Here is a 24,463-nt window from a genome sequence, read left to right on the forward strand (position 1 = left end):
TGCGGCCTGGGGGCCGCAGTTTGGACAAGCCCTCTCTAAATCACTAGTAGATTTAGCTCCTAATGCTAGGTATTCTTCATTCACAAAATTGAGCTTTTACATGTAAGGTTTTAACCCATGTGTAAAGCTAATTTCTACAAGTTTCATTATTTTATATTTATTTACATTAGATTTATACTTATTATTTTATGAGCTTAAAAGGCTGGGTAAGTTTTAGAACTGAGATAGTAGATTAAGCCAAGCATGGGTTAGATTTCAGATCTGGCTGCTGCCTGAGCTGCTCATGTAAGCTTTAGTCATCTTTAGGTTAGACCATTCCTGGAGTGAACCCCCGTGGCCCATCTGGCAATAGACCACAGCAGTTAATGTTTCTGTGCACCAGCTAGAAGCTTTGTCCAATTAACCTAAATTGCTATGATACAATAGGGGAGAGGGAGTTTGCCTTACAGTGCACTAACAAGGTAATGGGCTAGTTAGATCGTTGTAAATTAAGCCATGCGTTCAACCTTACCAAGCTTAATTTCCAACACTCTTGAATCCAATAAAAGAGATGAAGGTGCGAGGCAGTTACTTGGGAGGGCTTTGCACAGGTGATACAGATAAATTATGTGGGGTCAGGGATGAGCCTGATAGCCCCAGACATAGGGACCTGTATTCTATCACTCCACTGAGCAAAAGCCTAAAGCCTTCCTCCAACTTAACTGGCTCTCCTGACAGTGGAAGAGCCGGTTAAGTTGAAGCAAGGCTCTTTAAGCTGTAGAAGGGCTTCAGACTTTGCTGAGTAGTTGGATACAGACTAATGGTATGTCTCATTAATCCTTTTTTTAAAAATAGGGTCTAATAATAGTCTCTCCGTTGAACCTAGCTGCATAGAGGAAGGGAGAGAAATGTAATTTACTGTAGGACTGTTCCCCTGTTCCCAAACAGCATTGTTCTAATGTTCATGGAACGGGCACCATTACTAAGATATTGTGTCGTGTGTATTAAGTGACATCATATGGAACAAAAAAATCCTTTGTGTTAACCTTTTGCTTTATGATTTTGAAATGTTTTAGGTGCGCCGATTTTCTGAAGCATTTTTTTGTCTTGAGCACCCAAGGCAAGCTGCCCTTGCATATCAAGAATTACAGTAAGTGTGTTTTCCATTTTAAATTGAACGTATCAAGGCAGGGTTCATTAACTTTTTTAGTATCATGGTAAGGTTAATGAGAAATCAGTGTACAACATTATATGTACCTTTGTGCGCACAGAGATTTCCACTATATTTAAAATGTCGAAGCCTCATTAGTCCCTCACAATTTTATCTCACCCTTGCTACAGATTGCTCAGGGTGACCAAAATGGATGGGGATGGTCCCATTTTTTTTCTAATGCCCCTGTGATATGAGGTAGGTTAGAGATTTAGTGAGATTCATGGTTCAAATGGGGATTTGAACCAAGGCTTCCTGGTCCGGCACTCCAGCTATACCATACAGGCACACTTAGCTCTACACCAATAATTCTCAGGCATTGTCACAGCAATGCTAAGGCAAGGAAATAGCTATTCAAGCCAACTTTGGGTAACTAAAGCACAGCAAAATACAATTCACCTAGCAATGCTTTCTTTTTATCCTTGGCTCATGAAAGGACTGGGCCTGCATGAGACTGCCACATCGTTTAAAATCTCTGCTGGGGAGAGGCTGGGAAGTTCATAGCACTCCTTACAAACAGATGATACTGTACCGCCAGCAGCTCACCCAAGAAATGCAGTTCACCACGTAAAGTATTGCACTGAAGTGATGGTAATCTGTCTCCTAGGGCAACCATCATACTACGTGGAGGGGGTTGGAAATATATTCTGGTCTTCTCTGGCAGATATATGCATACCCGTAGAGAGGTCTGCTTTACACTGACAAAGTGAGCTTTGAGTCACGAATTGTTGTTGGCCTTTAAGATGCTACTGGACTCGATTTTGCCTTACACAATTAGAACAATATCCATGGTTATGTATTGATAGTATGAAAAAAAGTTTATATCTGACCCCTTTCTTCATAGATGTGGATTGCTGGATGGTGTTCTATCTAGATCCTGGTCAGACAAACCGCTAGTTTAAATGTATTAGGTGCCTTCAAACATGCTACTGAATGATTGCTACATTGATACCCATTTGCTAGCTACGTAGTTTAAAAAGTTGAAGACCGTGTTTGCAAAGGCACTGAGTTGTGTGTGTGTGTTGGACCCGAGGGCCTTGTATAGGCAGGATTAACGACTACAGATTTAATTGTGGTGCTTAGAATTATCACCAGTAGTTTTATTGTCATATCTAGGCACAAAGCTTTTCATTTTGCTTCAGAATGGTTTGTTGTATGACATAAAAATAAACATGTGTGAAGTTCTTGTCATTGTGTACATGGAAAGTTAACTTTACACCAGTGGTTCTCACTCCTCAGGTCATGGAGAACCTTATTCACATTTACAAGCAACCAAAAGAACCACATGACTACTTAATGCCTCGTCTGCCACCCCAAACACATATGGGTGGTAATTTCTTGCATTTTCAGCTATGATTGCTTTAATTTTGGAAATCCAAACAGAACTTTTGAAAGTTGATTCAATTACTTTGCATTCTTTTCACATGCAGCTTTGCTTCTTCTCTGCCCCACCCTCCAGCAGATCATGAAACTACTGTATGCATAGAGGTGTTGGGAAGGGTGGTTTAAATTGTTACAAGCCTATCAGTGGCCAGACACTCTGTGTTGTGTGAGTGTTTAAGAGACACACACAGAGAAGGAATGTTACTCTGCACATGATCGGAGGCACTTTTAATTATTATAGAGATCCAGTGTGGTGAAGTGGCTAAGAGTGGCAGAATCTAATCTGGAGAACTGGGTTCGAGTCCCCATTCCTCCACATGAAGCCTGCTAGGTGACCTTGAGCCAGTCACAGTTCTCTCAGAACTCTCTCAACCTCATCTACCTCACAAGGGGCCTGTTTGGAGTGGGGGGAAGGTGATTGATTGTAAGCTGCTTTGAGATTCCTTATGGTAGAGAAAAGTGGGGTATGAAAACCAATTGTTCTTATGTTATATATGTCAAGGGGCAACCCTAGTGTTGAAAACAGATTCTGGAGGGAGCCAAACATATCTATACATGAAGGTGCCTTATACTAAGTCAGATGTTTGACCTATTGTGGTAAGTATTGTCCACTCTGGTTGGCAGCAGCTCTCCAGACACTACAGTAGAGATCTTTCATATTACCTATCACCTTATCCTTTGAACTGGAGATGCTGGGGGTTGAACCCAGGAACTTCGGCATGCAACGCACTACCTCTGAGCCACAACCCCTCTCCATTCTGGGCACTGATAGGTTCTGCAAAGCTCAAACTCTTTCTGTCTATGCAATGAAAGGATCTGTGTAGCTCAAATACTCACCCATTTTAACAGCAGGCTTGGTTTCAAAGCCCAAGCATGAATAAAAAAGGAAAGCGGACTCCAGAATCCAGGCTAAAGCCTGCTTATCATGAACACGCACAATCCACATGCCAAGAAATAGACCCCACAACTGGGCAGAGCTATAACATTTAAAAAGCCTCGTCTGCCACCCCAAACACACACACACAATAATACAAGATATAACTATTAATATTGTGCATAACTCTAACATTTTAAATTAGCAGAGGAGATCTGCACATGTGGAATTTTCTATCCTTGCCTCTGTTGGGCCTTAGCCAGCCTTTGTGCCTCTGGAGTGAGGGGACGGGCTTCCCTCTCTGCCTTCTGCCTCTCTCCTCAGCAGGTCAGCTGAGAGATTACCGAGGTGCCTGGAGGAGGACCAGCTGGCTGAAGAAGAAGAAGAGTTGGTTTTTATATGCCAACTTTCTCTACCATTTAAGGGAGAATCAAACCGGATTACAATCACCTTCCCTTCCCCTCCCCACAACAGAGACCCTGTAAGGTAGGTGGGGCTGAGAGAGCTCTAAGAGCTGTGACTAGCCCAAGGTCACCCTGCTGGCTTCATGTGTGGGAGTGGGGAAACCAACATGGTTCACCAGATTAGTGTCCGCTGCTCATGTGGAGGAGTGGGGAATCAAGCCCAGTTCTTCAGATCAGAGTCCACCGCTCCAAACCACTGCTCTTAACCACTACTCCATTCTGGCTGGGGAGAAAGCAAAGTGAAACCACTACTGCTCCATTATGGCCACCTTGCTCTTTGGTGGCTGCTGTGGTGGTTTTACTTTCTCTTCTCTGCAGTCAGCTTGCTCTTCTCCCAGCAGTTTCTCCAATGCTAAGGTGGGAGCACAGAGGCTGCAGAGAAGGGAGGGTGTTGGAGAGGACAGGCCCTTTACTTCCATCCCTGAAATGAGGCTCACAGCTTATGGAGATTTACAGCTTACCCATCCTCCACTTTTTCTAGCAGTGGTTGTTTTAAGGGGGGAACCACCTGCCAACGTGGAGAGCCAGCATGGTGTAGTGGTTAAGAGCGGTGGGCTCTAATCTGGAGAACTGGGTTTGATTCCCCACTCCTACACATGAGCGGCGGAGGCTAATCTGGTGAAATGGAATGGTTTCCCCACTCCTACACATGAAGCCAGCTGGGTGACCTTGGGCTAGTCACAGCTCTCTTAGAGCTCTCTCAGCCCCACCTACCACACAGGGTGTCTGTTGTGGGGAGGGGAAGGGAAGGTGATTCTGAGCCGGTTTGATTCTTCCTTGAGGGGTAAAGAGAGTCGGCATATAAAAAGCAAAAACTGTTCTTCAACCACAAGCCCAACTGGGCAATGACCTTGCTCGCTTTCCTGGAGCGTGGGAAGGGTACCACATTGGGGAAGAGCCACAGGCACAGGTACCCTGTCAAAGAGCCACGTGTGGCTCCCAAGCACTGAGTGACTATCACTGCTTTACATCATTCAGTGATGATAGATTATTCTTAACCAGTTGTTTTCTATACTGTCTCCAATGTTCAGTTAAACAGATCTTTTTATAAAAGCAATAATGGAATTATGAGAAATAGGTGAGAAGTTAGATTAAGGCTAGAGGCTAGCTTTTTGTTGTGATATCAACCAGGTTTCCCCCGGTGTTTGTTTGTATGCTGTAACACTTGTGCCACAGTTTTAATTAAGCTACAAGAAACTATGAAGATTAGGTTTTGTGGTAGCAATAACTAGAAAAGAGTATCATTGAAATCCAAAGCCTTGAAGGCTGAAAAATGAGTCTAGCTCCTAAATTTTGGGGCTGGCTCCTAGAGTTAATTTATTTTGTCAAGGCCTCCTCTATATATTTATTTGCTTGGTATTTCTATTAGGACAGAGCGTGTCTCACACAGTTTTTAGAGTGTTATCACTTCTACTGGTATTGAATTAGTCATATAAAAAGTGATGCAGTTATATTTCATATAGTTAGAGTCTTCGTCATATAAAGTTTTATCGTTATATTTCATATCATTTGCATAATTTTACTAACATACTGAACTTGCAGAATAGTGGTTTTTAGCTAGTATCTCTGCCTGTATGTGAGTAAAATAAAAATTTAGGAATATTATGAATGGCAGGTTATGCTTGTTTTGGCTACTGTTTTAATATAATATGGTCTATTTCAGTGCTCAGAGCCATCTTCAGATGTGTACTGCAATAAAAAGCACCTCCTTCTGTAGTTCTCTTCCACCTCTCCCTATTGAATGCAGTGAACTAGATGGAGACCTGAACTCTTTGCCTATAATCTTCGAAGATCGTTATTTAGATTCCATCACCGAAGGTAAATCAAGTATTAGTAAATTTTCCCTTCTAGAATGAAATAAAAAGCTGGCTCCTGATGCAGCCAGTCTTTCCACTCAGTCTCACACAACTCCCCTTCTTACTGTAGCTCCTGTCCCATCTGGCTTCAGTATCTGCACGTCCCATGCATTCCAGCATACCTATCTTTGGTGGTCCTCCATTTTATCACTAGCAGAAAAGTTGGTTGAATCCAACCAATAAAACTTAGACTTATGTTTATCTCACAAGAGTCTTATATGGGTACTTAAAGACAAAGATTAAAGAGACATTAAAATAAACCATGGTTGAAAACTAAAGACACGCACATTGAGGCTTTCTTGATTTTCGTTTCTCACTGCAACTCTTTGTGTTATACTGAAAACTTCAGAAAGTGTACAATAGTATAATCCAAAGGAAGGGCCTCCAAAGGTCTCCTCTCTATATGGAAACTTCCTATATGGCTCTTTAGAAGTCAGCCCATCTAAATATTAATTAATGATAATAAAATCATGCATTCATTATTTATTTATTTTTCATTGGAGAAAGGTAGTTCAGAGATCTTGAAGTACATGATTGTCTAATTTGTGCTTCATATAGAAGTGTAGTTAAAATTACTGCTATTAATCAACTATATTATTCTGTTCTAAACTTTTTTTTTTCTTCTCTTCACTTTAAATAAAAGAGATGGATGTGCCATGGCTGACAGCTCAGAGGCATCAGAAGTCTGACCCCAAGAAACCTGACAAACTAGATTCTGAAGAAAGTTTTACGGCTAGCTTTTCAAGCCCAGAGTTGAAAATCAGACCTTCAGTTGCCTCCCATATTTGGCAGTCAGAAAGTGAAAAACAGTTCACAAAGTCTGCCAAAGGAAAATGTGAAGATATGAATAAATCCAAAGCTAAGGTTACCAAGTTGATGAAAACCATGAAACCCGAAAATCCAAAAAAAATAGTAAAACAGAACTCTAAAGACTCTGTAGTCTTGGTGGGCTACAAATGTTTGAAAGGTGCAACACCAGAGGACATCTCTAAATGCTTTGAAGGCATTCCTTCAAGTAGCCAGAAGGAAGACCTGGATCCCACAGTTAGTGGACAAATTTGTGACACAAGGACCTTCATGACTCAGATGAGTCAAAAAGACCTTAGATATTTGACATCTAGGAGCGAACAGAGCTCTGCTAAACCGGATGGGCATGAAGAAAGCCAGTGTACCTCAGTCATTTCTCAATCTGAAAATTCCATCATTTTTGGTAAATCTGACATCTCCCAAACTGGCACTGGGGATACTCTTAGGGATAGCACCTTAGCATCCAGAAGTACTGTTGAAGATTGCTCAACAGGAGTTAGAAAAATACAGGTAAAACCTTACTGTAAGAGTCTTCACGGGGGTGAAAAAGTGTTTGTTCGTATTGGATCACAGATAGAAGGTCTGCAAGCTGGACTCCACAGAGAGAATTTACAGGAATTCACTTTTGAAAGTTCAAACTATGAAAAAAGATCTAAATCAGAAGAGGAACCACTGCTTGAAAAGGAAATTGTACAAGAAACAGAATTACAGTTCACTGAAGATGCCTTGGCAAGGGTCAAAAGCAACCAGACCAATCTTTCTTCTAAAGAAACTCATGGTTCGGTTGTAAGTGGAGATGTACTAAAGCTGCCTGATGTGAGTGTGACCTATGCTTCATCTAGATTTTCGGATTCTGGTGTGGAAAGTGAACCAAGTTCTTTTGCAATGCACTCAGGTACAGACGTGGCTTTTGAAACTCCTCAAGGGCAAAGTGGATGCAACAGTGAGATAGTATTTCCCCAGATTTTGCTCAAACCAGATTGCAATATCAAAAACCCTGTAGAGAGTCACTGTACAGAGAGTACAAGTGCTGTTAGTGAAATACAGTCCTCCTTGACATCGATAAATTCTCTGCCTTCCGATGATGATCTTTCCCTCGACGAAAACTCAAAGATAACTGTTGTACCTGACTGCCAGTTAAGTGACAGCAAAACTATTTTGGACCTGGTAGCAATTGATTTGTCGAAATGTGATGACCCTAAAGAACCAGATGCTTTGCCACAGTGTGGTTTGATTTCTGGGCGATTAGACAGTGAAACTACACTTCCAACGTCATTACCTTCAAATATAAAAAGTTCTTTACAGCTCGTTTCAGATGAAGATACAACTTCAGATGTGAACACTTACAACCCACAATCAAATATTGGCACCATTTGTGAAGATTCTCAAAAGTTAGAGAGAGATTTCCATACTGTAGGGACAACAAATGAAACACCTTCAGGCATTGTTTATCCAGGGGAGTCCTGTGTTGTTTCAGGTTCCATATCTAGTTGTGCTGGAAGTGTTGTAGTGAGGCCCAGTGAAGGAAGTCTTGGTAAACCTGTACAGCTAAAGCAAATGACTGATGAATTGTCAGTTGAAAAAAATGAAAGCCTCACAGGTATGAGCATCTTGTCATCAGAGGGAACTACTGATACGTTGAAGCAAGGACTTATAGAAGACTACTTCGGCAATCAAAGTACTGCTGATATCTCTTGTGTGTGTTCTACAGACAGCAGTACTAATCTTGGCCCCCAAAAGGAAACAATTCCATCAGAAGACGATGATGAACAAGATCAAGACATGGTTGAAAATGGTTATTATGAGGAAGAAGATGACAGTAATTTAGATGGAGCTACAAATGATGATTTAGAAGAAGAGATTCTTGGGGTAACAATTGGGAGAGCTTTAAGAACTGACCCAATGAATAGTGAACTTCTCAGGTACGGGATCAATATGGCTCCACTTTGTACTCCAGGTAGCTTGGCATTTCCCTCTTCATTGAGAGGATATCCATGTAGTACGCTATGGTCTTCAAAGGACAAAACTAGTGGCGTTGTGAAGCAGCCTTGCAATATGTCCTGCAGCACAATTTCATCCACGTCCTGGTATGAGGGCTTCCCTAAACCTCAACAGCTAGCGTAAGTGATGTGATTTAAAGCCATTGTTTTTAAAGCCATGGCTTGAGGACAAATAAACTGGAACTGCATTCAAACATCACTTTAAACTGGCACGTGCATAAACATGGCTTGTTTCTGTGCTCCTGCGTGTGCCTGGTTCATCCCTCTTTTCCCCTACCATTTCTTGTGTAGAGACTTCTAGTTACTCCCCAGTACGCATGATGTACCAATGCACATGTACAGGTTAACCCTTGCTAGTTTTTTTCCCATAAACTGAGATTCCAAGCATGGATTAAGCTCTGATTTAGAATCCTGGGTTGTGTATGGCAGGGGAGGGGGGACTGACTCCATTAACCTGGACACGTGTTCATATGTCATGAGTAACTGGGAGCCATTTTCTGAATAGGATTCTTTGTGTGAGGACCCAGGTGCAAGTACAGTAACAAACCAACTTAATGTTGGTTTAAAGTGACATCTGATGTTCCCTGTGTGTTTCTTCTATATTTGAGTTTCATTTTTACACTTAAGAGGCATAGATTTACAGAGAACTTCTTTGCTTGTTGCTATATTAGTCATTTTACCAAGCTTTGCAGTTCCAGAATAGCTCCTCACTACAGTGTTGTAAAAGTTTTGATAGCTTAGTGCAGTAAAGACCATGACTGGTCTACTGGAGAGGAGGAAGAAGGGAAAGAATTTTAAATGGAGCTTAAAGGTCAGGAATGATGTCAAAATGAGAATGGAACCCACAGTTTCCTGTGTACCTCAGGTGGTAAGACAATGTTACAATGGGGGGTCCATGAAACTCACAGCAGGGGAATGCCTTCTCCCCCGGCTGGGCCCAGCTCTCTACGGTGGGGACAGTCGCCACCGCAGAGAAATGGGTTTGGCAGTCCCCAAAGCAGCCTGAGGCTTTCCTCACTCGCGGGGGGAATCCCCCTGCCGGGCCCAGCTGGCAAGGATGGCCTTCACTGCAAAGAGCTAGGCCCGGCAGTCCCCGGAGCAGGCCCAGGCTTTCCCCTCTCGGGGAATCCCCTAGTTAGGCCCAGAGCAGCCCAAAGCTTTCCTCCCTTGCCTATTTGAGCCTGGATCTCTGCTGCGGCAGCTATCCCCCACTGTTTTGAAAGAGCATTGTCTGCGCATGCACAGACAACACTTCTTCAAAAATTGTGGATATTTAAACACCCCATTTGGGTTTTTTAAAATTTCAGATTTTTCTGCAGACCCAGGGGGTCCCTTAACTGCAGAAAAAGCTGTTGGGGGGAAGTGTGCTCTCTGTCTGTGGATTTAAGTATCCGCAGGCAGAGGGCATACTTGGGAATTAGATATATAGATATTGGGCATTGTAACTGGCTTTTCTGCATGGTACCATGGGATTTGTTCCACTCTCTTTGCAAAGTGTATGATAGCCACATATACTCTTAAGACTGGGTTATGTTCTACTCTTAAATTAAGTACTCCATTGAACCAGGTTCAATTTAAGTTACCCGACTGCCTAATTCTATTTATTCATTTATACTGTGCTTTTCTCCCCAGTGGGTACCCAGAGTGGCTTTTATCATTATCCTGTCTTCCAATTTATCCTCCTAACAACCTTGTGAATGAACCAGGTTAAGCTGGGAATATGTAACTGGCTCAAAAATCACCTAGCAAGCTTCCATGGCAAAGCGAGATTTGAACCTGGGCCTCCCAGATCCTAGTCTGACACTCAAACCACTGCACCACTCTCCCTTCACCCCCTAGAACAATCTGCAGGCACACACATAAGAACTTTTTCTGAAGGAAGGAAAGAAAAATATACAGAATTGGGAAAAGAAAGGAAAGGTAAAATGATAGAAGGAAGGGAGAATGACAGGAAAGAAGGCATTAATCTTCATTTTCTATTGCTTTTATCTTTTTTCCTCATCTGTTTACATTTAAGAAAGACCTAAGCACGCACGTCAGCTTCATATACATAACCGCACAAAATTTTTAGTTCCCACTGTCGATATTTCTCCACTGCGCAGTATGTATTCGGGTGCATATTAGAATAAATTATGCATGTAGCCTTACAACTTTCTGTTCTGAGATACTTTGGGGCGGGAGTAAATATAGTTGAACTGAATTGAAAGTTAAAGAGTGAGAAATTTGTTTTACTCCTTATCTTCGCATACACCGTTTATGGAACTGAATAAAATAAAACCCGTTTGTTGCAGATTCCTCCAGGCTAAAGAGGAGATGAAGCAGCTTAAGCTCCCTGGTTTTATGTATAGTGATGTTCTCAGCCTGGCATCTTCAGTACCTTATTTCAGCACAGAAGAGGAGGAAAGTTCAGAGGATGGAATACATCTCATAGTCTGTGTACATGGCCTAGATGGTATGCTGTGACAGCTGATAATGGATTAGAAAACAGTTGAGAATTCTAGATCAAGTCTTGGTTTAGATGTGACAATTCCGTAATGAAAATAGATTCATTCAAGTGTATTAAGAGCCTCCCTTCATGCTGTTATTCAGTAAGAACCTTTTTAGATTACCATTTTTATTTAACTCTTGTTAATTAGGAGATTGCATACATTTTGTATAGCATTCAGCTTAAATGAAATGCCAGTATTTTTTTTTACATTAGATACATTTAAAGTTAAATATAAAACAGCATAAGAATGGCAACTAAATCTGGTCTCAGCAGAAATTATGCATGGTAAATAATCTAACTTTGTACAAGAAGAGAATCTTGTATACATAGAACCATTTGTAAAATCTAATTAGTGCAAGGTATCATTCAAGCCTGAGGCAATTATAAATTTAGGACTCAAATAATATTTATTTTTAAATGTTGATACTTTGGCGATAAGTTCATGTTGTACTCCATGATCCAGTTATTCTTATCACTGTTTAGAAGAATCTCTTCCATTTGTAAGAGTTGAATTCATCCATTATTTTCCTGATACCTATTTCTGTTTTGTCTTCAATAATGGATTTGATTTTTTTCTCCAAAACTGAAAGGTAAATAATAATTAGGAAAATTGTGATATTCTAGTAGTATTAATGGGCATGCAAGTTTTACTGCTATTTCTTGGCATAAAAATAGGGTAATCATCTAGGTAGCAAATAGCAACCTAGATGATTACCCTATTTTGTTTCCTCCTACCCTCCTCCAAGGACTCCAGTGATATACATCTGTGGTGGCTATGGGGTGAGAGAGGGGGAGGCTCTGAGGCAACTGCCTTCTGGACTGAAGACTGCCCCATCCCGTCCCCACTATGGCCTGTCCTATAGATTCTTTAAACCCTAATGGCCCACAATCAAATAAAAACGAGGACACAAGCTTTGAATAAAGGATTGGTAGCATGTAAGCTATCTGCTCCCTTAAGGTCTCTTATTTGGAAACCTGTTAAACCAAGGCTGTACTTATTTTGTGAGATAACAAATGACTTTTTCCTAGATATTTGACTAGACAAGACACAGATGGAGATGAACAGCAAAGAAAATAAAAACAAACTAAAATATTTAATAGAGTAACTGTTATGTATAGATGACTTGCCCATATAAAGTAAAACTGGCCCCCTAAAGTAAATAAACCCTGAAAGGATATTTTATTCGCTTCTCTGGACAGGTCATCTTAGCAGGTTCACGGCTGCTCTTTTACAGAGCACCTTTCCACAGAACCTATACACCCAATTTAGGAATGACAGATGTTAACAGGATGCTTATTTGTCACACCAAAATACATTTTATTCCCTAAGCCAACCCCCAAACCCTAACTAAAAGCAAAATAAAATGCTAGCTAAGCTAATGCTCCTTTCCAGAGCCATGAAATCCCTGCCCAAAGGGGGAGGAAAAGTGTTCTTTACTCCTCTTAAGTTGAGGCTGGCTCACCCCCTCTCATCCAGGGGAGTTCCATGGCCTCTGATTAGCTGACAATCACTAGGAGACTAAATCACAAGGATTGGGTCAGAGCCCTAGAGGAGAGGCGGGACTTTTAAGGATGATTGCCACAACACCATTCTTCCCTCCACCATTCTGTCCTGAGAACCACCACTGAGAAGGACTGGCCCAAGGTCATGGAGCAAGATTCATGATCAAGCAGGTCTTCCTGATGTCAGCCCAGCACGCTATGCCGGTTGTCTTAAAACACAGTGCAGTCCTAAACAGAGTTGAAACCTCCTTCTAAGCCCATTGACTTAGAAGGGTGCAACTCTGTTTAGGATTGTACTGTCTGTATCCTAAGCAGCTTGATAATAATTTAACAGCATTATTCAGAGTAAAAAAAAAATAACTGAGTTGCATGTTAAAACACTCAAAATCCAACTATTTAGACTAGTGTTGACACAGATTTCTCAACAAAAGAGGATATTTTGTTTTCGAACACTGGCTTGTCTAGTTAATTTGCTGATACCTGGAAGCAAAACCAGCCTTTGGTTATAGGTAAGCAAACTTTTTAACTTTAGGGGGAGACTGAATTTTGAAAGGCCATACCTCAGCATTTTAATCAGTGTATTATATTTTCTGAAAGCCAGCCTTCTTCATACCTGATCTTTGCTTCTTTATTTTAGGCAATAGTGCAGACTTAAGACTAGTAAAGACTTACATTGAACTTGGCCTTCCTGGAAGTCGTATAGATTTTCTGATGTCTGAGAGAAATCAGGTATTTGCATGTCTTGTGAAAAAAAATTATTTTTGAGCCCTTGATAAAACCTTGGCTTCACCCCTTGAAAGTATTTGATTATTTTTTTAACTGACATGATGTTACATGTAGTCATGCAGAAACACATATTGAACATGTAATATCCAGGCCGCCGTGTGCACAGCTGTCATCCTGACTTGATGTTTAAACCCAAGTCATGAGGCAATATCAGATGATCCGAATGCTTTTTTGTTCTTCTACTTGGGTACTTGCTTTAACAAAAGTAGCATAAGAGAAACATAACTTTCCCACCTCCCTTCTTCCACTGCAACATGTATAGCACTGGGTGTGATGTGGGAGTCTACTGAATCGTAGAATCATAGAGTTGGAAGGGACCACCAGGGTCATCTAGTCCAAGGAGAGTGTCAAAAATTGCTAGCACCACTCTTGTCCAGGCTGGTCTATGGTAAAATAACTTGCCAATTCAGATACCTTGTTGTCTGCCATTCAGATCAACTAAATACAAAAGGTATAAATTTTGCTGTGAAGATCTAACTTTTATGCCACATTATAGAACGTGTTGTACAAAATACCTTACCCCCCCACGCCCTTAAAATTCTTTTTCTTGGGATAATTTTATTTACTTTGATCTGGTTCATAGGCATGTTATACTTGATACATACTCAGAATTAATGTCTATCACAAAACAACTTTGTTCATATATGTTTTAAATTTTCCCCCGCAGAATGATACATTTGCTGATTTTGATTCCATGACAGATCGCCTTTTGGATGAGATAATACAGTACATTCAAATTTACAATCTAACAATTTCAAAAATCAGGTAATTTTTCTGTTGCACTGTGATTACAGAACAAGCAAGTCTAGCTGAAATGTGTAGCTGTAACCCTGGACTTTATGATTAAAGTGTAAACCTAGAAGAAACTAGAGGATTAAGAACTGCTTCACAGACATTGTTTTTCTTACATGGCTATAGAAAACAACTTGTGTTTATTTTTGTTGGCAAGGTCATGTGTATCTGCTTAAACACTGGGAATCAGCAGTTGGAAATGTCAGGATGTGACATCACCCCATGGGTCAGGAATGACCCGGTGCTTGCACAGGGGACCTTTACCTTTTTTTTTTACATAGAGTAAAACAGGCAGATGCATGATAATTTTTTTCTTCTACCTGTGAAGTGGCCTAAACCGCTCATTCTAGCAAGTAAATTGGCAATAAGGCAATCTAAGAAGAAATTCAAGAGATTACTAATAATAAACAAAATAGCTTTTAATGTATCAAAATCAGGAAACTAGATGCAGTGGACATATTAGAAAGCAAAAACAAAAGAAAAAAGAGACTCCTTTTTTTTAGATTAAGTTAAAGACATGATAAATATCTGTAAAGTTATGACAGATGAGAGACACAGAGCAGAAATAAATATCTTTCTCATACCCAGTGAAGTTGATTGATAGTTGGTTGAGCACAGACAGGGAAGGCAATTCTTCACCAATAATTAAATTATGATATTCACTGCCAGAAGATATGGTGATTTATTAAGGACAGTTCTATAATGGCTATTAGCTGTGCTAGTCAAATTGAAACGGTGTATTTCTGTAAACCAAATACTGGGAACATGAAGAAGCTGCTGCTTCTTTTTTTGCTTCCTAATCTATTACTCTAGCAGCTTTTCAGACAAACAAATTGGAACACATCACTGCCACCCTGAAGAAGATGAAGGAAAGAAAGCAGATGAATGTTACCGTGGGAGGGTCTAAAATCAGAGTTATATTAACAAGGTAGTTTTTATATCTCAGATAGAAGAAGGCAAAACATACACCATTGTTTTCTCTCCTGTCTTCCTTTAGGGCTGCAGTGTTTTCTCTCCTGTCTTCCTTTAGGGCTGATTCCCACAAGCATCAGGTCTACAGTGACCATTTTAAATGCTTTGACGGTCTTTTCCATATTGCTCTTTTTAGGCAGCTGGGTGAAATGCTTATAAATTTAGGCCTGTCTTTGCAAACATAAAATAATATGTCAGTTTTCATTTGCAAAATATTATTCTAAGATCATACAATGTGTTTTTTCTGTTTTGTTCAGTTTTATTGGCCATTCATTGGGTAACCTAATAATCCGGTCAGTGCTAACAAGACCTAGATTTAAATATTACCTCAGCAAACTTTACACCTTCCTGTCTCTGTCTGGGCCACATCTTGGGACCCTCTACAACAGCAGTGCTCTTGTTAATACAGGTAAAAATTTTAGTTTTAATGTTCTTGTTGAAAGTTCAAAAATATGTTTGTGATATAAATGGATATGTACAGACCTGCCTCTCTGTCTTGGAAATGAATGCACAGATAGCTGCTTTGGATCAAGAAGAGAATTGTGCAGCTAGCTTTACACAAATGTTGAAATGTCTGTTGTATATTTGTGATGTACTTATTCTGTAACAAAAACCATGATGGAATAATGTTTCAAGAGAAATGAACAGAATATTGCAGTCTAAACTATAACCTTTACAATTTCTATGAAGTTCCATAAGAAGAATGAAAATACAGTGTAGAGATGGCTATATGATTGTAGCAGGTAGAACTCTTTATCCAAAATATTAAGAAGAGGATGAAATACCCACAATTTCTGAATATTGTGAAACATCACCAGACTATTCAGTAATGTCTAAAATTACAAATTATATTTGTGTTAAGAGCTCAAACATTAATCAAAAATGGAATCTTAGTTATTATTATTTAGTTTAAATTGGGATTTCTGCAATATTAGAATAAATATTTTTATTATGTGGTAGTAAGAATTTTAAGTGAAAATAGTTTTGACTATATTGTTGCATGCATAAAAATACAGGGCTCTGGTTTATGCAGAAGTGGAAAAAGTCAGGGTCTTTATTGCAGCTGACGTGTCGAGATCATTCAGACCCTCGGCAAACCTTCTTGTATAAGCTTAGTAGAAAGGCAGGTAAGCTATGCTTTGATATTCATTTTTGAAACGAATGTATTTTTAAAAATATTAAATGCTTCTTCCACAAAATGAAGCTTTCAGTATTTTGGTGTTTTTAACGACCTGCATGCTATTATTTATTCATTAATACGTTTATCATAAAACAATTGAGTTTGTTTATGAACATAAAGATGCTTTGGTTCCTGAACCTTTTCCAGCGTGGTTTCAGTTCTAGCAGATTTTCTTAAGAATTTGCTGTGTTCATTAATCAGACAGATGCAGGGAAGTCCTTTCTGCATGCACATAGAGGATTTGGATCCTTGCCCTTCTTAAGGCCCTAACAGAATAACTCTCAACTTGATGTTCCTATTAGTACACCTTCTCTATGAAACATTCCTATGGCAGTGTGGTCTACCTCTTTCTTAGCAGTAAATCACTAGTGATTTTATTTGTAACTTAAGGCAGTAGTCTTCAACTTTTTTGGACCTGTGACCTACCTTTAATGCCATCCTGCTGCATGGGACTTATTTTAAATCACTATAATAATGAAGGTCTGGTCCCTATGCTGATAGGCATATCTGGACAATGGGGACGGACACAGCCGTCATTTAGGATCTGCAAACCCAGGAGAACTCCTGAGTTTTTAAGAAGTATCTTAAGGTGCTTGTTTTTTTATTTAATAAATAGAAGTTAATAGCAATATCTGCAGATACAACCCCCTTTAAAAAGCCCTGTTGTGTTTCCCTGTATATATTTGTCTTTCTACTGTCTTCCTCCCTCCTCCTCCTCACCTTTATGTGTCTCCATGCTCCATAGTCGTCTTTCCCCTCCCTTTCCCCTTCCCTGTATTCAGTAATAATTATTTTTAAAAATAAAATAGTAATTACACTCCTGGTGTGGCCCACCTTTACCTTGTGTTGGGTCCCCCCCCCCTCATTTATGAACAGAGATTGAAAGAATTGATAACAGTTGGTCTTCAGATGGATTGCAGACAGAAACTACTTCCCCGGGATGTTGCTTATTCTTATTTCTTATTCCCCATTACAACAATCATATATTAAAGACCGCAGGTTTGATCCAAAGTATTACCAGTGGAGGGAAGCTTGTGGAAACTCCATCTAGACATTAGGAAGAATTTTCTAACAGTTAGAGTGGTTCCTCAGTGGAACAGGCTTCCTCGGGAGGGGGTAAGCTCTCCTCCCCTGGAGGTTCTTAAGCAGAGGTCAGATGGCCATCTGTCAGCAATGCTGATTCTATGACCTTAGGCAGTTAATGAGAGGGAGGGAATCTTGGGCATCTTATGGGCATGGAGTAGGGGTCACTGTGGGTGTGGGGTAGGTACTTGTGAATTTCCTGCATTGTGCAGGGGGTTGGACTAGATGACCCTGGTGGTCCCTTCCAACTCTATGGTTCTATAACTCCCCCCCCCCCACGCACACAAATTCTGCTACTGGGTTTCAAGGGACCCAAAGGGGCAAAGTGGGGTTTGCCTTGGGAGGGGGAAGTTGGTGAAAATGGGCCTTCCCTCCTCTGCAAATAGAAGTGCTGTTCCACTGGCAGAATGGCACCTTTGGATACAACCTCACATGTGTTAGCTATATATTTAATGTAAATTATTTAATCTATATTTTTGTCTTCCTCACAGGTCTCCAGTATTTCAAAAACATAGTATTAGTGGGATCTCTTCAAGATCGTTATGTCCCATATCATTCTGCCCGTATAGAAATGTGTAAAACAGCTTTAAAGGATAAACAGACAGGTAATATCCAAAACTTAGATGTCTGTGAAGCCAGTTTCTTATTCCTTGGACAGGATTAGAAAAAAGGCTTGAGGCCTTTTCTTTTGTGCAGCCTGTTGGTGTGGAAAAAATGCTGGTTTAGTTTTTTTGTTTAAACCTGAAGAGATTCACTCTGAGGATTCTTCTGTTTAATTGAACAAGGCCCCCTCTTCCCCCAAAAAATGTTTCCATTTCTTTCTCTCCCCACCCCCAAGGGATAGGAAACTGCTTTGTTCACAGAATGTTCTTAATTGTAGGTTACTTCTGCTTACTATTTTACTGTACTTCTCTCTATGCTTTATAGATGAGATTTCCTGATGCTATAACTGAAAATTGCAAATAACCGTTCCTTTTTAAATAGCCACTCACTTGTGGCAGTTGAAGATTGCTGCCAGGTGACCAGGAATGGAAGTTTTTTTTAAACACTGAAAGAAAGTTTATTCTTTTTTCTCTTGTTAAAACAATTTGTATACCACATAACATAAATATAGGTGTGCTATTAGTCAGCAATTTTGGGGGAGACAACTATTACTTATGTAATGGTTTCTGAGATGCATATGATAAATGCAGGATAAGGACATGGTTCATTTAACATTATGCCATTTGTTTGACATATTGGCAGATTACAGATCACTGGTTTGACCTATTCTGTGAACTGAAAAAGTAATTGTGGTTATCAGAGGTGGCATATTCCTGTGCAACCCTATGGAGCAGTTGAATGGGTTTTCCAGGGAAGGGGAAGGTTTCAGCCTCTGTGGGGAGGGGGGCGAAACTTCCTTTGGAGGCAGCGTGGCTGCGCTGCCTCTAGTCACCAGCGCAACCCTCCACCTCAGGAATGGGCTGTTGGACTAGGATGTGGGAGTTGTGGCTTTGAATCCCTGCTCTGCCATAGAATTTTGTTGGGTGACCTTGGGCCAATCATGTGCTCTCAGCCTAACCTATGCCACAGGGTTGTTGTAAGGTTAAAATGGACAACAGGAGAAAAATTTAAGCTGCTTTTGGGTCCCCCATCAGGGAGAAAGACAGGGTATAAACGAAGCAGATAAAATAGTTTTTAAAAGATGCACAGACTTTTTATTGTACCAACCTCCTCTCCCAATCACATATCTGTTGGCCTGTTGTTAAAAGAGGATTGTAAAAATTAGCCTTCCTTGTTTGGTACTTTTGCCTTGGAAGCTATTTTATGCAGTGTGTCTCCTCTGGAATAGTTTTACTCAGGAACATATAAAGTGCTTCCTTCACCTGTAATACAGTCTCTCTCTCCTCCCCCCCCCCCCACTTTCTTTTTAATATACAGGACCAATATATGCCGAAATGATCCAGAATCTCCTTCTGCCTGTTCTTCAGAATAAGGAATGCAGTTTGATCCGCTATGATGTCATTAATGCATTGCCGAACACAGCTGATTCTCTCATCGGAAGAGCTGCGCATATAGCTGTTTTGGATTCAGAAATATTTTTAGAAAAGTTTTTCCTGGTTGCTGCCCTAAAATATTTCCATTAGGAATAAAACAACAACATTGTAACAGACTTGGCTATTACCTCATTAACGGATGGATGACTCAAACGTGTGATATTAAACTGTAGCTGCCGCTGTATTTTAAAAGATATTTATATACCTTTTTATATGGAAGATAATTTATATCATCCATGTGAGGAGCTTTTTTAACATCAACTTTACTTTCTAGGTAATGTGGCTGTGCAATATTTTTTTTAATGTTTGTTTTTACTTTTTTCTATTTTTCTTATTTTGGGTACCTAATTATTTCAGAACTTGAGATTTAAGCATAGTATTTACATTTGATGGGTATGTTGGCTCTTAGACTGCAAAAGGTCAGTGCTATGTGATAATGTTTTTTATGCCAAAACAAATCTGAATTTTTAAAAGTTTAATAAGGTATTAAATTTAATAGTTCATATTGTAGAAAAGTGAACTGGAAAACTTCTATTGGCTGCTAAAATAAGTACTATATCGATAGGTCTGTTCAAGACCATTGAAGAGAAAATTGAGTTGCCTGTTTGTTATATCACTACATTCTAACTGTTTTCTATAGAGTAATTACCGGACACAAAATGCCTGTGGAAGCTACCATTTTTTCTACTGATCTCAAGAGCATGTTGGTTTACATTTTCACTTTTATTACTGGAACTTTAGTTTTCATAAGTAAGCAGCAGTTAAGGATTTTTGAATGTTGACGTGTCAGCTGCCTTTAAATGGATTTTTGCAAAATTTAATAAAATTGCTCTGTTAGTTCAGTTCTTCAGTGAACCTTTTACATGGGACTTCCTTGTATGTACATTTAAAAAAGAGTAAAGGTTATAAATTTCTGCAATACTTTTATGAATATAGATTTTTAAATATTAAGTTTTATTGAGGACAAATTATTGTAAATATAAATCAGTTGCATCTTGAAATGGAACAAAGTGATAAACTTTAGTGATAATGATAAATGTTTTTAATATACAGGAATGTTAAAGGTCTATTGAATTTTTATTGGTGCTGAGCAGCATTGAGTTAAATATTCTCCTCCCTTTTTACCTGTTTCAAACAGTAATGCACTTAAAGGTGAAGAGAAGGTCTTGTGCATTCACTTATTGTAATGAACAAATTTTTCTGAAAATATAACTTTGTTGTATATCTAGTGCATGTTTATTTTTTAGCATTGTGTTAATGCATCTGGTGTTAATAAACTAAAGAACTGTAATACACGCACAGAGGAAGCAATTTTTGCATTTTTCCCCAAGAGGTTAATTAGTATGTATAGTTTTACAGTAAGCAATGTCAGTTTGGATATTGCTTTTTATTATTTACATTTTCTCATTGGAAACTCTTTGATTTCATTCAACACTATTAATCTGGACTGGATCGTTTGAGCTTTATATTCAAAAACTTGCAAAAATTCTAGACAATTGGTTGCTCTAAAGAAAAGTATGCTTTACTTCTATCTCTGTGCATTGTATGTCTTGCACTGTTTTACAGAATTCCACTAGGGAACAGATGTTGCTACTTGTTCATTTCAGCTGTTGTTATGACCCTAGAGTACTGTGTTCAGTTTTGAGCACTGCAATTTAAGAAAGATGTAGACAAGCTGGAACATGTTCAGAGGAGGGCAACAAAGATAGTGAGGGGTCTGGAGACCAAGTCCTGTGAGGAAAGGTTGAAGGAGCTGGATATGTTTAGCCTGAAGAGGAGAAGACTGAGCGGTTATATGATAACCACCTTCAAGCACTTGAAGGGCTGTCATATAGAGGAGGGTTCTGATTTGTTTTTTGCTGCCCCAGAATGTCGGACCAGAACCACTGGTTGAAATTAAATCAAGAGTTTCCGCCTAGACATTAGGAAGAATTTTGTAACAGAGCAGTTCCTCGCCCTGACCTGGATGGCCCAGGCTAGCCTGATCTCGTCAGATCTCAGAGGCTAAGCAGCGTCAGCCAAGGAATACCAGGATTGCTGTGCAGAGGAAAACACTGGCAAACCACCTCTTTTAGTCTCTTGCCATGAAAACCCCAAAAGGGGTCGCCATAAGTCGGCTGCGACTTGACAGCACTTCACGCACACACACAGAGCGGTTCCTCAGTGGAACAGGCTTCCTCGGGAGGTGGTAAGCTCTCCCTGGAGATTTTTAAGCAGAGGTTAGATGGCCATCTGTCAGCAATGCTGATTCTATGACCTTAAGCAGATGGTGAGAGGGAGAACATCTTGGCCATCTTCTGGGCATGGAGTAGGGGTCACTGGGGGTGGGGGGGGGAGGTAGTTCTGAATTTCCTTTATTGTGCAGGGGATTGGACTAGATAACCCTGGTGGGGTTATCCAACTCTGATTCTATATAGTATAGCAGTCAGTCCTGCTGAGTTCCAAGAGATACTCCTGAGTAACTGTGCATGGGATTACAGATCCATAGGATTGCAGATGTTTATTACCACTGAGATGAAAACATCTGCAGTTATCACTATTTATACATAGAAACATTTTGGGCATGCATAAAATCATTATTGTTAGGCACACAGTTGGGGGAAAAGGGTTTGCGTTTTATGTTGGTTTTTGTGAAGCCTTTCTTCCCTGTTCTTTCTTCCCTGTTAAGACCCTTGAAAAGCCAACACTTTGAGGGGTGGGGATCAGGCAAGCCTCCTGAACAAAATGCCACGAGTTTTGGGGAGGGGGGAGGCCTGCAGTAAGTAACTGGGTACAATCTCTCTTGCAACAATGAAACTTGTTCTGCTGTACTTTGTCAGTGGAAGGTGAAGCGGGTTTCAGTTTCAACACATACCCACTCTTAGCTTTGTGGTGTGTCTTCCACAAGGCTTCTTTGACACATGCACACAACCCACACTGTTTTTCAGGAGCCTTAGGCAATCCTTGCATTGGGATGGGGAGTGCCTTAATGAAACCCACAAGCCCCATTTGTATTTTAGTCCCCTTCGTTGGTCCTTATAAGCCACACCCTTTGCTCTGTACCTACATGATGCTGTTTTAATTATACATGTAATTCTGGGATCATTAATAAGCCCTGTTTATGAGGGAGGGCATATGCACAATCCAGAAACTGCTCTGAAATGTTTGTCCTCTTCAGTTCAGCTGTACAGGCTGTACCAAGACTAACAATATGTCACTTTTGCTACACGTGTTTAACTACACAGATGTTCTTGTGAGTATTGTTTTTGGTTCCTGTTACCAAAACAAACATACAAAGACCTGTTTTTTTTTCTTCCCAAGAAACAATGAGGAATGAGTTCTTACACTCAATTTTCAATGACATTGCAATTTGCAATGATATTGCAATGAGTTTGAAAATGTTATAAAAAACCGCCATAAAAGGGTTTTTGGATGCCATGGCTAAAAAATGGTTGGAAGACATCTTCACAGCTAAAGGGGCCAAACAAAGTGCGAACAGTATTTTTTATAACAGTTTCAAACTCTTAATACATCGGTGGGAATACATAGAAAGTGCGAACAGTATTTTTTATAACATTTTAAAATTCTTAATACATTGCTGGGAATACATAATGCGGTAACCCTCATTGTCCTGTACTGGCAAAGAAAGAGCTCAAGGATAAGTGTGTACTTTAAATTCCTGTCTCTATTACCAATTCACTTAATGGCACAAGAGATGCTACTAATGTGTCTGGCAGAGAAGGGTAGATTTACTTGGCTTTGAAGATCACTATCACTCAGTTGGATTCCAAGTCTCATGTGACCACTGTTCATTTTTGAATCACCCTACCTGGTTCTTATACAGCCCCAATATTGTCAAAATTTGATGTGCAATTATTCCATTGAAGCTTCAAAGCCAATCCAATGTCAGTCTGTCTTGTTGGATCACTTATGAGCCGTTTCATTTGTATCTGCATACAGGCATTCTAGTGTTGTGGTCCAGCTGCTGTCCGTTGGAAGGGAATTCCAGTTGTATTTTTGCTCCTTTCTCTGCCCTAGAAGCTCAACTTTCTTCAGGTAATCATTTTATTGGGTGTCAGTTTCACTGTTGTTCCATGAGCCTTCCCCCCCACCCTTCCTACTCCAGTTGTTGGTCTAGGGCTGTCTCTCTTTTGCATCTCTTATGGCTTCTTCCTTGCAGCTCTCTTCCTCAGAGTTTTTTTTTTCCAGATCCCTCCCCACTACAATTCACGTCATCCATTTTTTAAATCCTTTCATTCTGATGATTAACTGTGCTCTAATGAAGATTACTGGTTTTGTCATGCAGCTGATTTTTTTCCCTTCAAGCTCACCATTACTTATTCAAGAAAGAGCTGCATCATCAGCCAGAATAAGGAACTGTAATTTATGCATCTCTACATCCCAAACGCTGCTCCCAGCTGTCCGAAGTCATACATTCCTGTGACTAGGAGACGTCTTCGCATTCTCTCCAGCACAAAGCTGTTTTTGTGCAACACTTTTAGAATCAGGATGCCTCCAAGCTAGCATTTAGGAATAAGGGTGCATGCGTCAAAATAAGCCTTAGACCTCTCCAAATTATAGCCTTTGCCACTGGATGATGAAGTGGCTTCAAACCAAAGAAGTTGAGCTACAGTTAATTTTTTAGTTTTCACAATTTTGGTTGTCATTAGGGGAGGGGGTGTAGCTCAGCGCTAGAGCATCTGCTTAGCATGCAGAAAGTCACAGGTTCAATTCCCAGCACCTCCAGCTAAAAAGATCTTGTGTTCACGGGGTAACGTCATGATATGCTGTTCCTTATGTTTAAAATCTTTAAAATGAACTCCTACCAATATAAAAAGTGTGTTGTATCAGTGAATATGCTCCAGAAAAGCTGCGACTGAGAGTGGGTTACATCCAGAAGAAAAGCTCATGGGAAAATTGGCTGAGGGGCTTCTTCACCCATCTGCTCCAAGAAGCCTCCTGCTTGTCCCAGAAATCTCTGAAGATGCGGCATCTATTATCCCCGTTTCCCAGACAGAGGATGCCACTAGCTGCGGCCACCATACCGGGCTGTTCGGAGCCCGTGAGCGAG

The 24,463-nt window shown here is 40.1% G+C and overlaps 1 protein-coding gene across 3 annotated transcripts in view; it reads left to right on the forward strand.

The window, feature by feature from the left end:
* The window catches only part of FAM135A (family with sequence similarity 135 member A), a 75,043-nt gene extending 55,526 nt beyond the window's left edge, over window positions 1–19,517 (forward strand). For all 3 annotated transcript variants that reach the window (XM_056856523.1, XM_056856521.1, XM_056856522.1), the window contains 10 exons: window positions 1,056–1,129; window positions 5,574–5,728; window positions 6,410–8,693; window positions 10,865–11,025; window positions 13,202–13,293; window positions 14,018–14,115; window positions 15,372–15,523; window positions 16,131–16,241; window positions 17,869–17,982; window positions 19,298–19,517. In XM_056856523.1, coding sequence (XP_056712501.1) covers window positions 1,056–1,129; window positions 5,574–5,728; window positions 6,410–8,693; window positions 10,865–11,025; window positions 13,202–13,293; window positions 14,018–14,115; window positions 15,372–15,523; window positions 16,131–16,241; window positions 17,869–17,982; window positions 19,298–19,503 — 3,447 coding nt within the window. In that variant the 3' untranslated portion in view covers window positions 19,504–19,517. The remainder of the gene's footprint in view (window positions 1–1,055; window positions 1,130–5,573; window positions 5,729–6,409; window positions 8,694–10,864; window positions 11,026–13,201; window positions 13,294–14,017; window positions 14,116–15,371; window positions 15,524–16,130; window positions 16,242–17,868; window positions 17,983–19,297) is intronic.
* The last annotated feature ends 4,946 nt before the right edge of the window (window positions 19,518–24,463 follow it).

This window comes from Euleptes europaea, chromosome 10 (genome assembly GCF_029931775.1).
Source record: "Euleptes europaea isolate rEulEur1 chromosome 10, rEulEur1.hap1, whole genome shotgun sequence".
Classification (NCBI taxonomy): Eukaryota; Metazoa; Chordata; class Lepidosauria; order Squamata; family Sphaerodactylidae; genus Euleptes; species Euleptes europaea.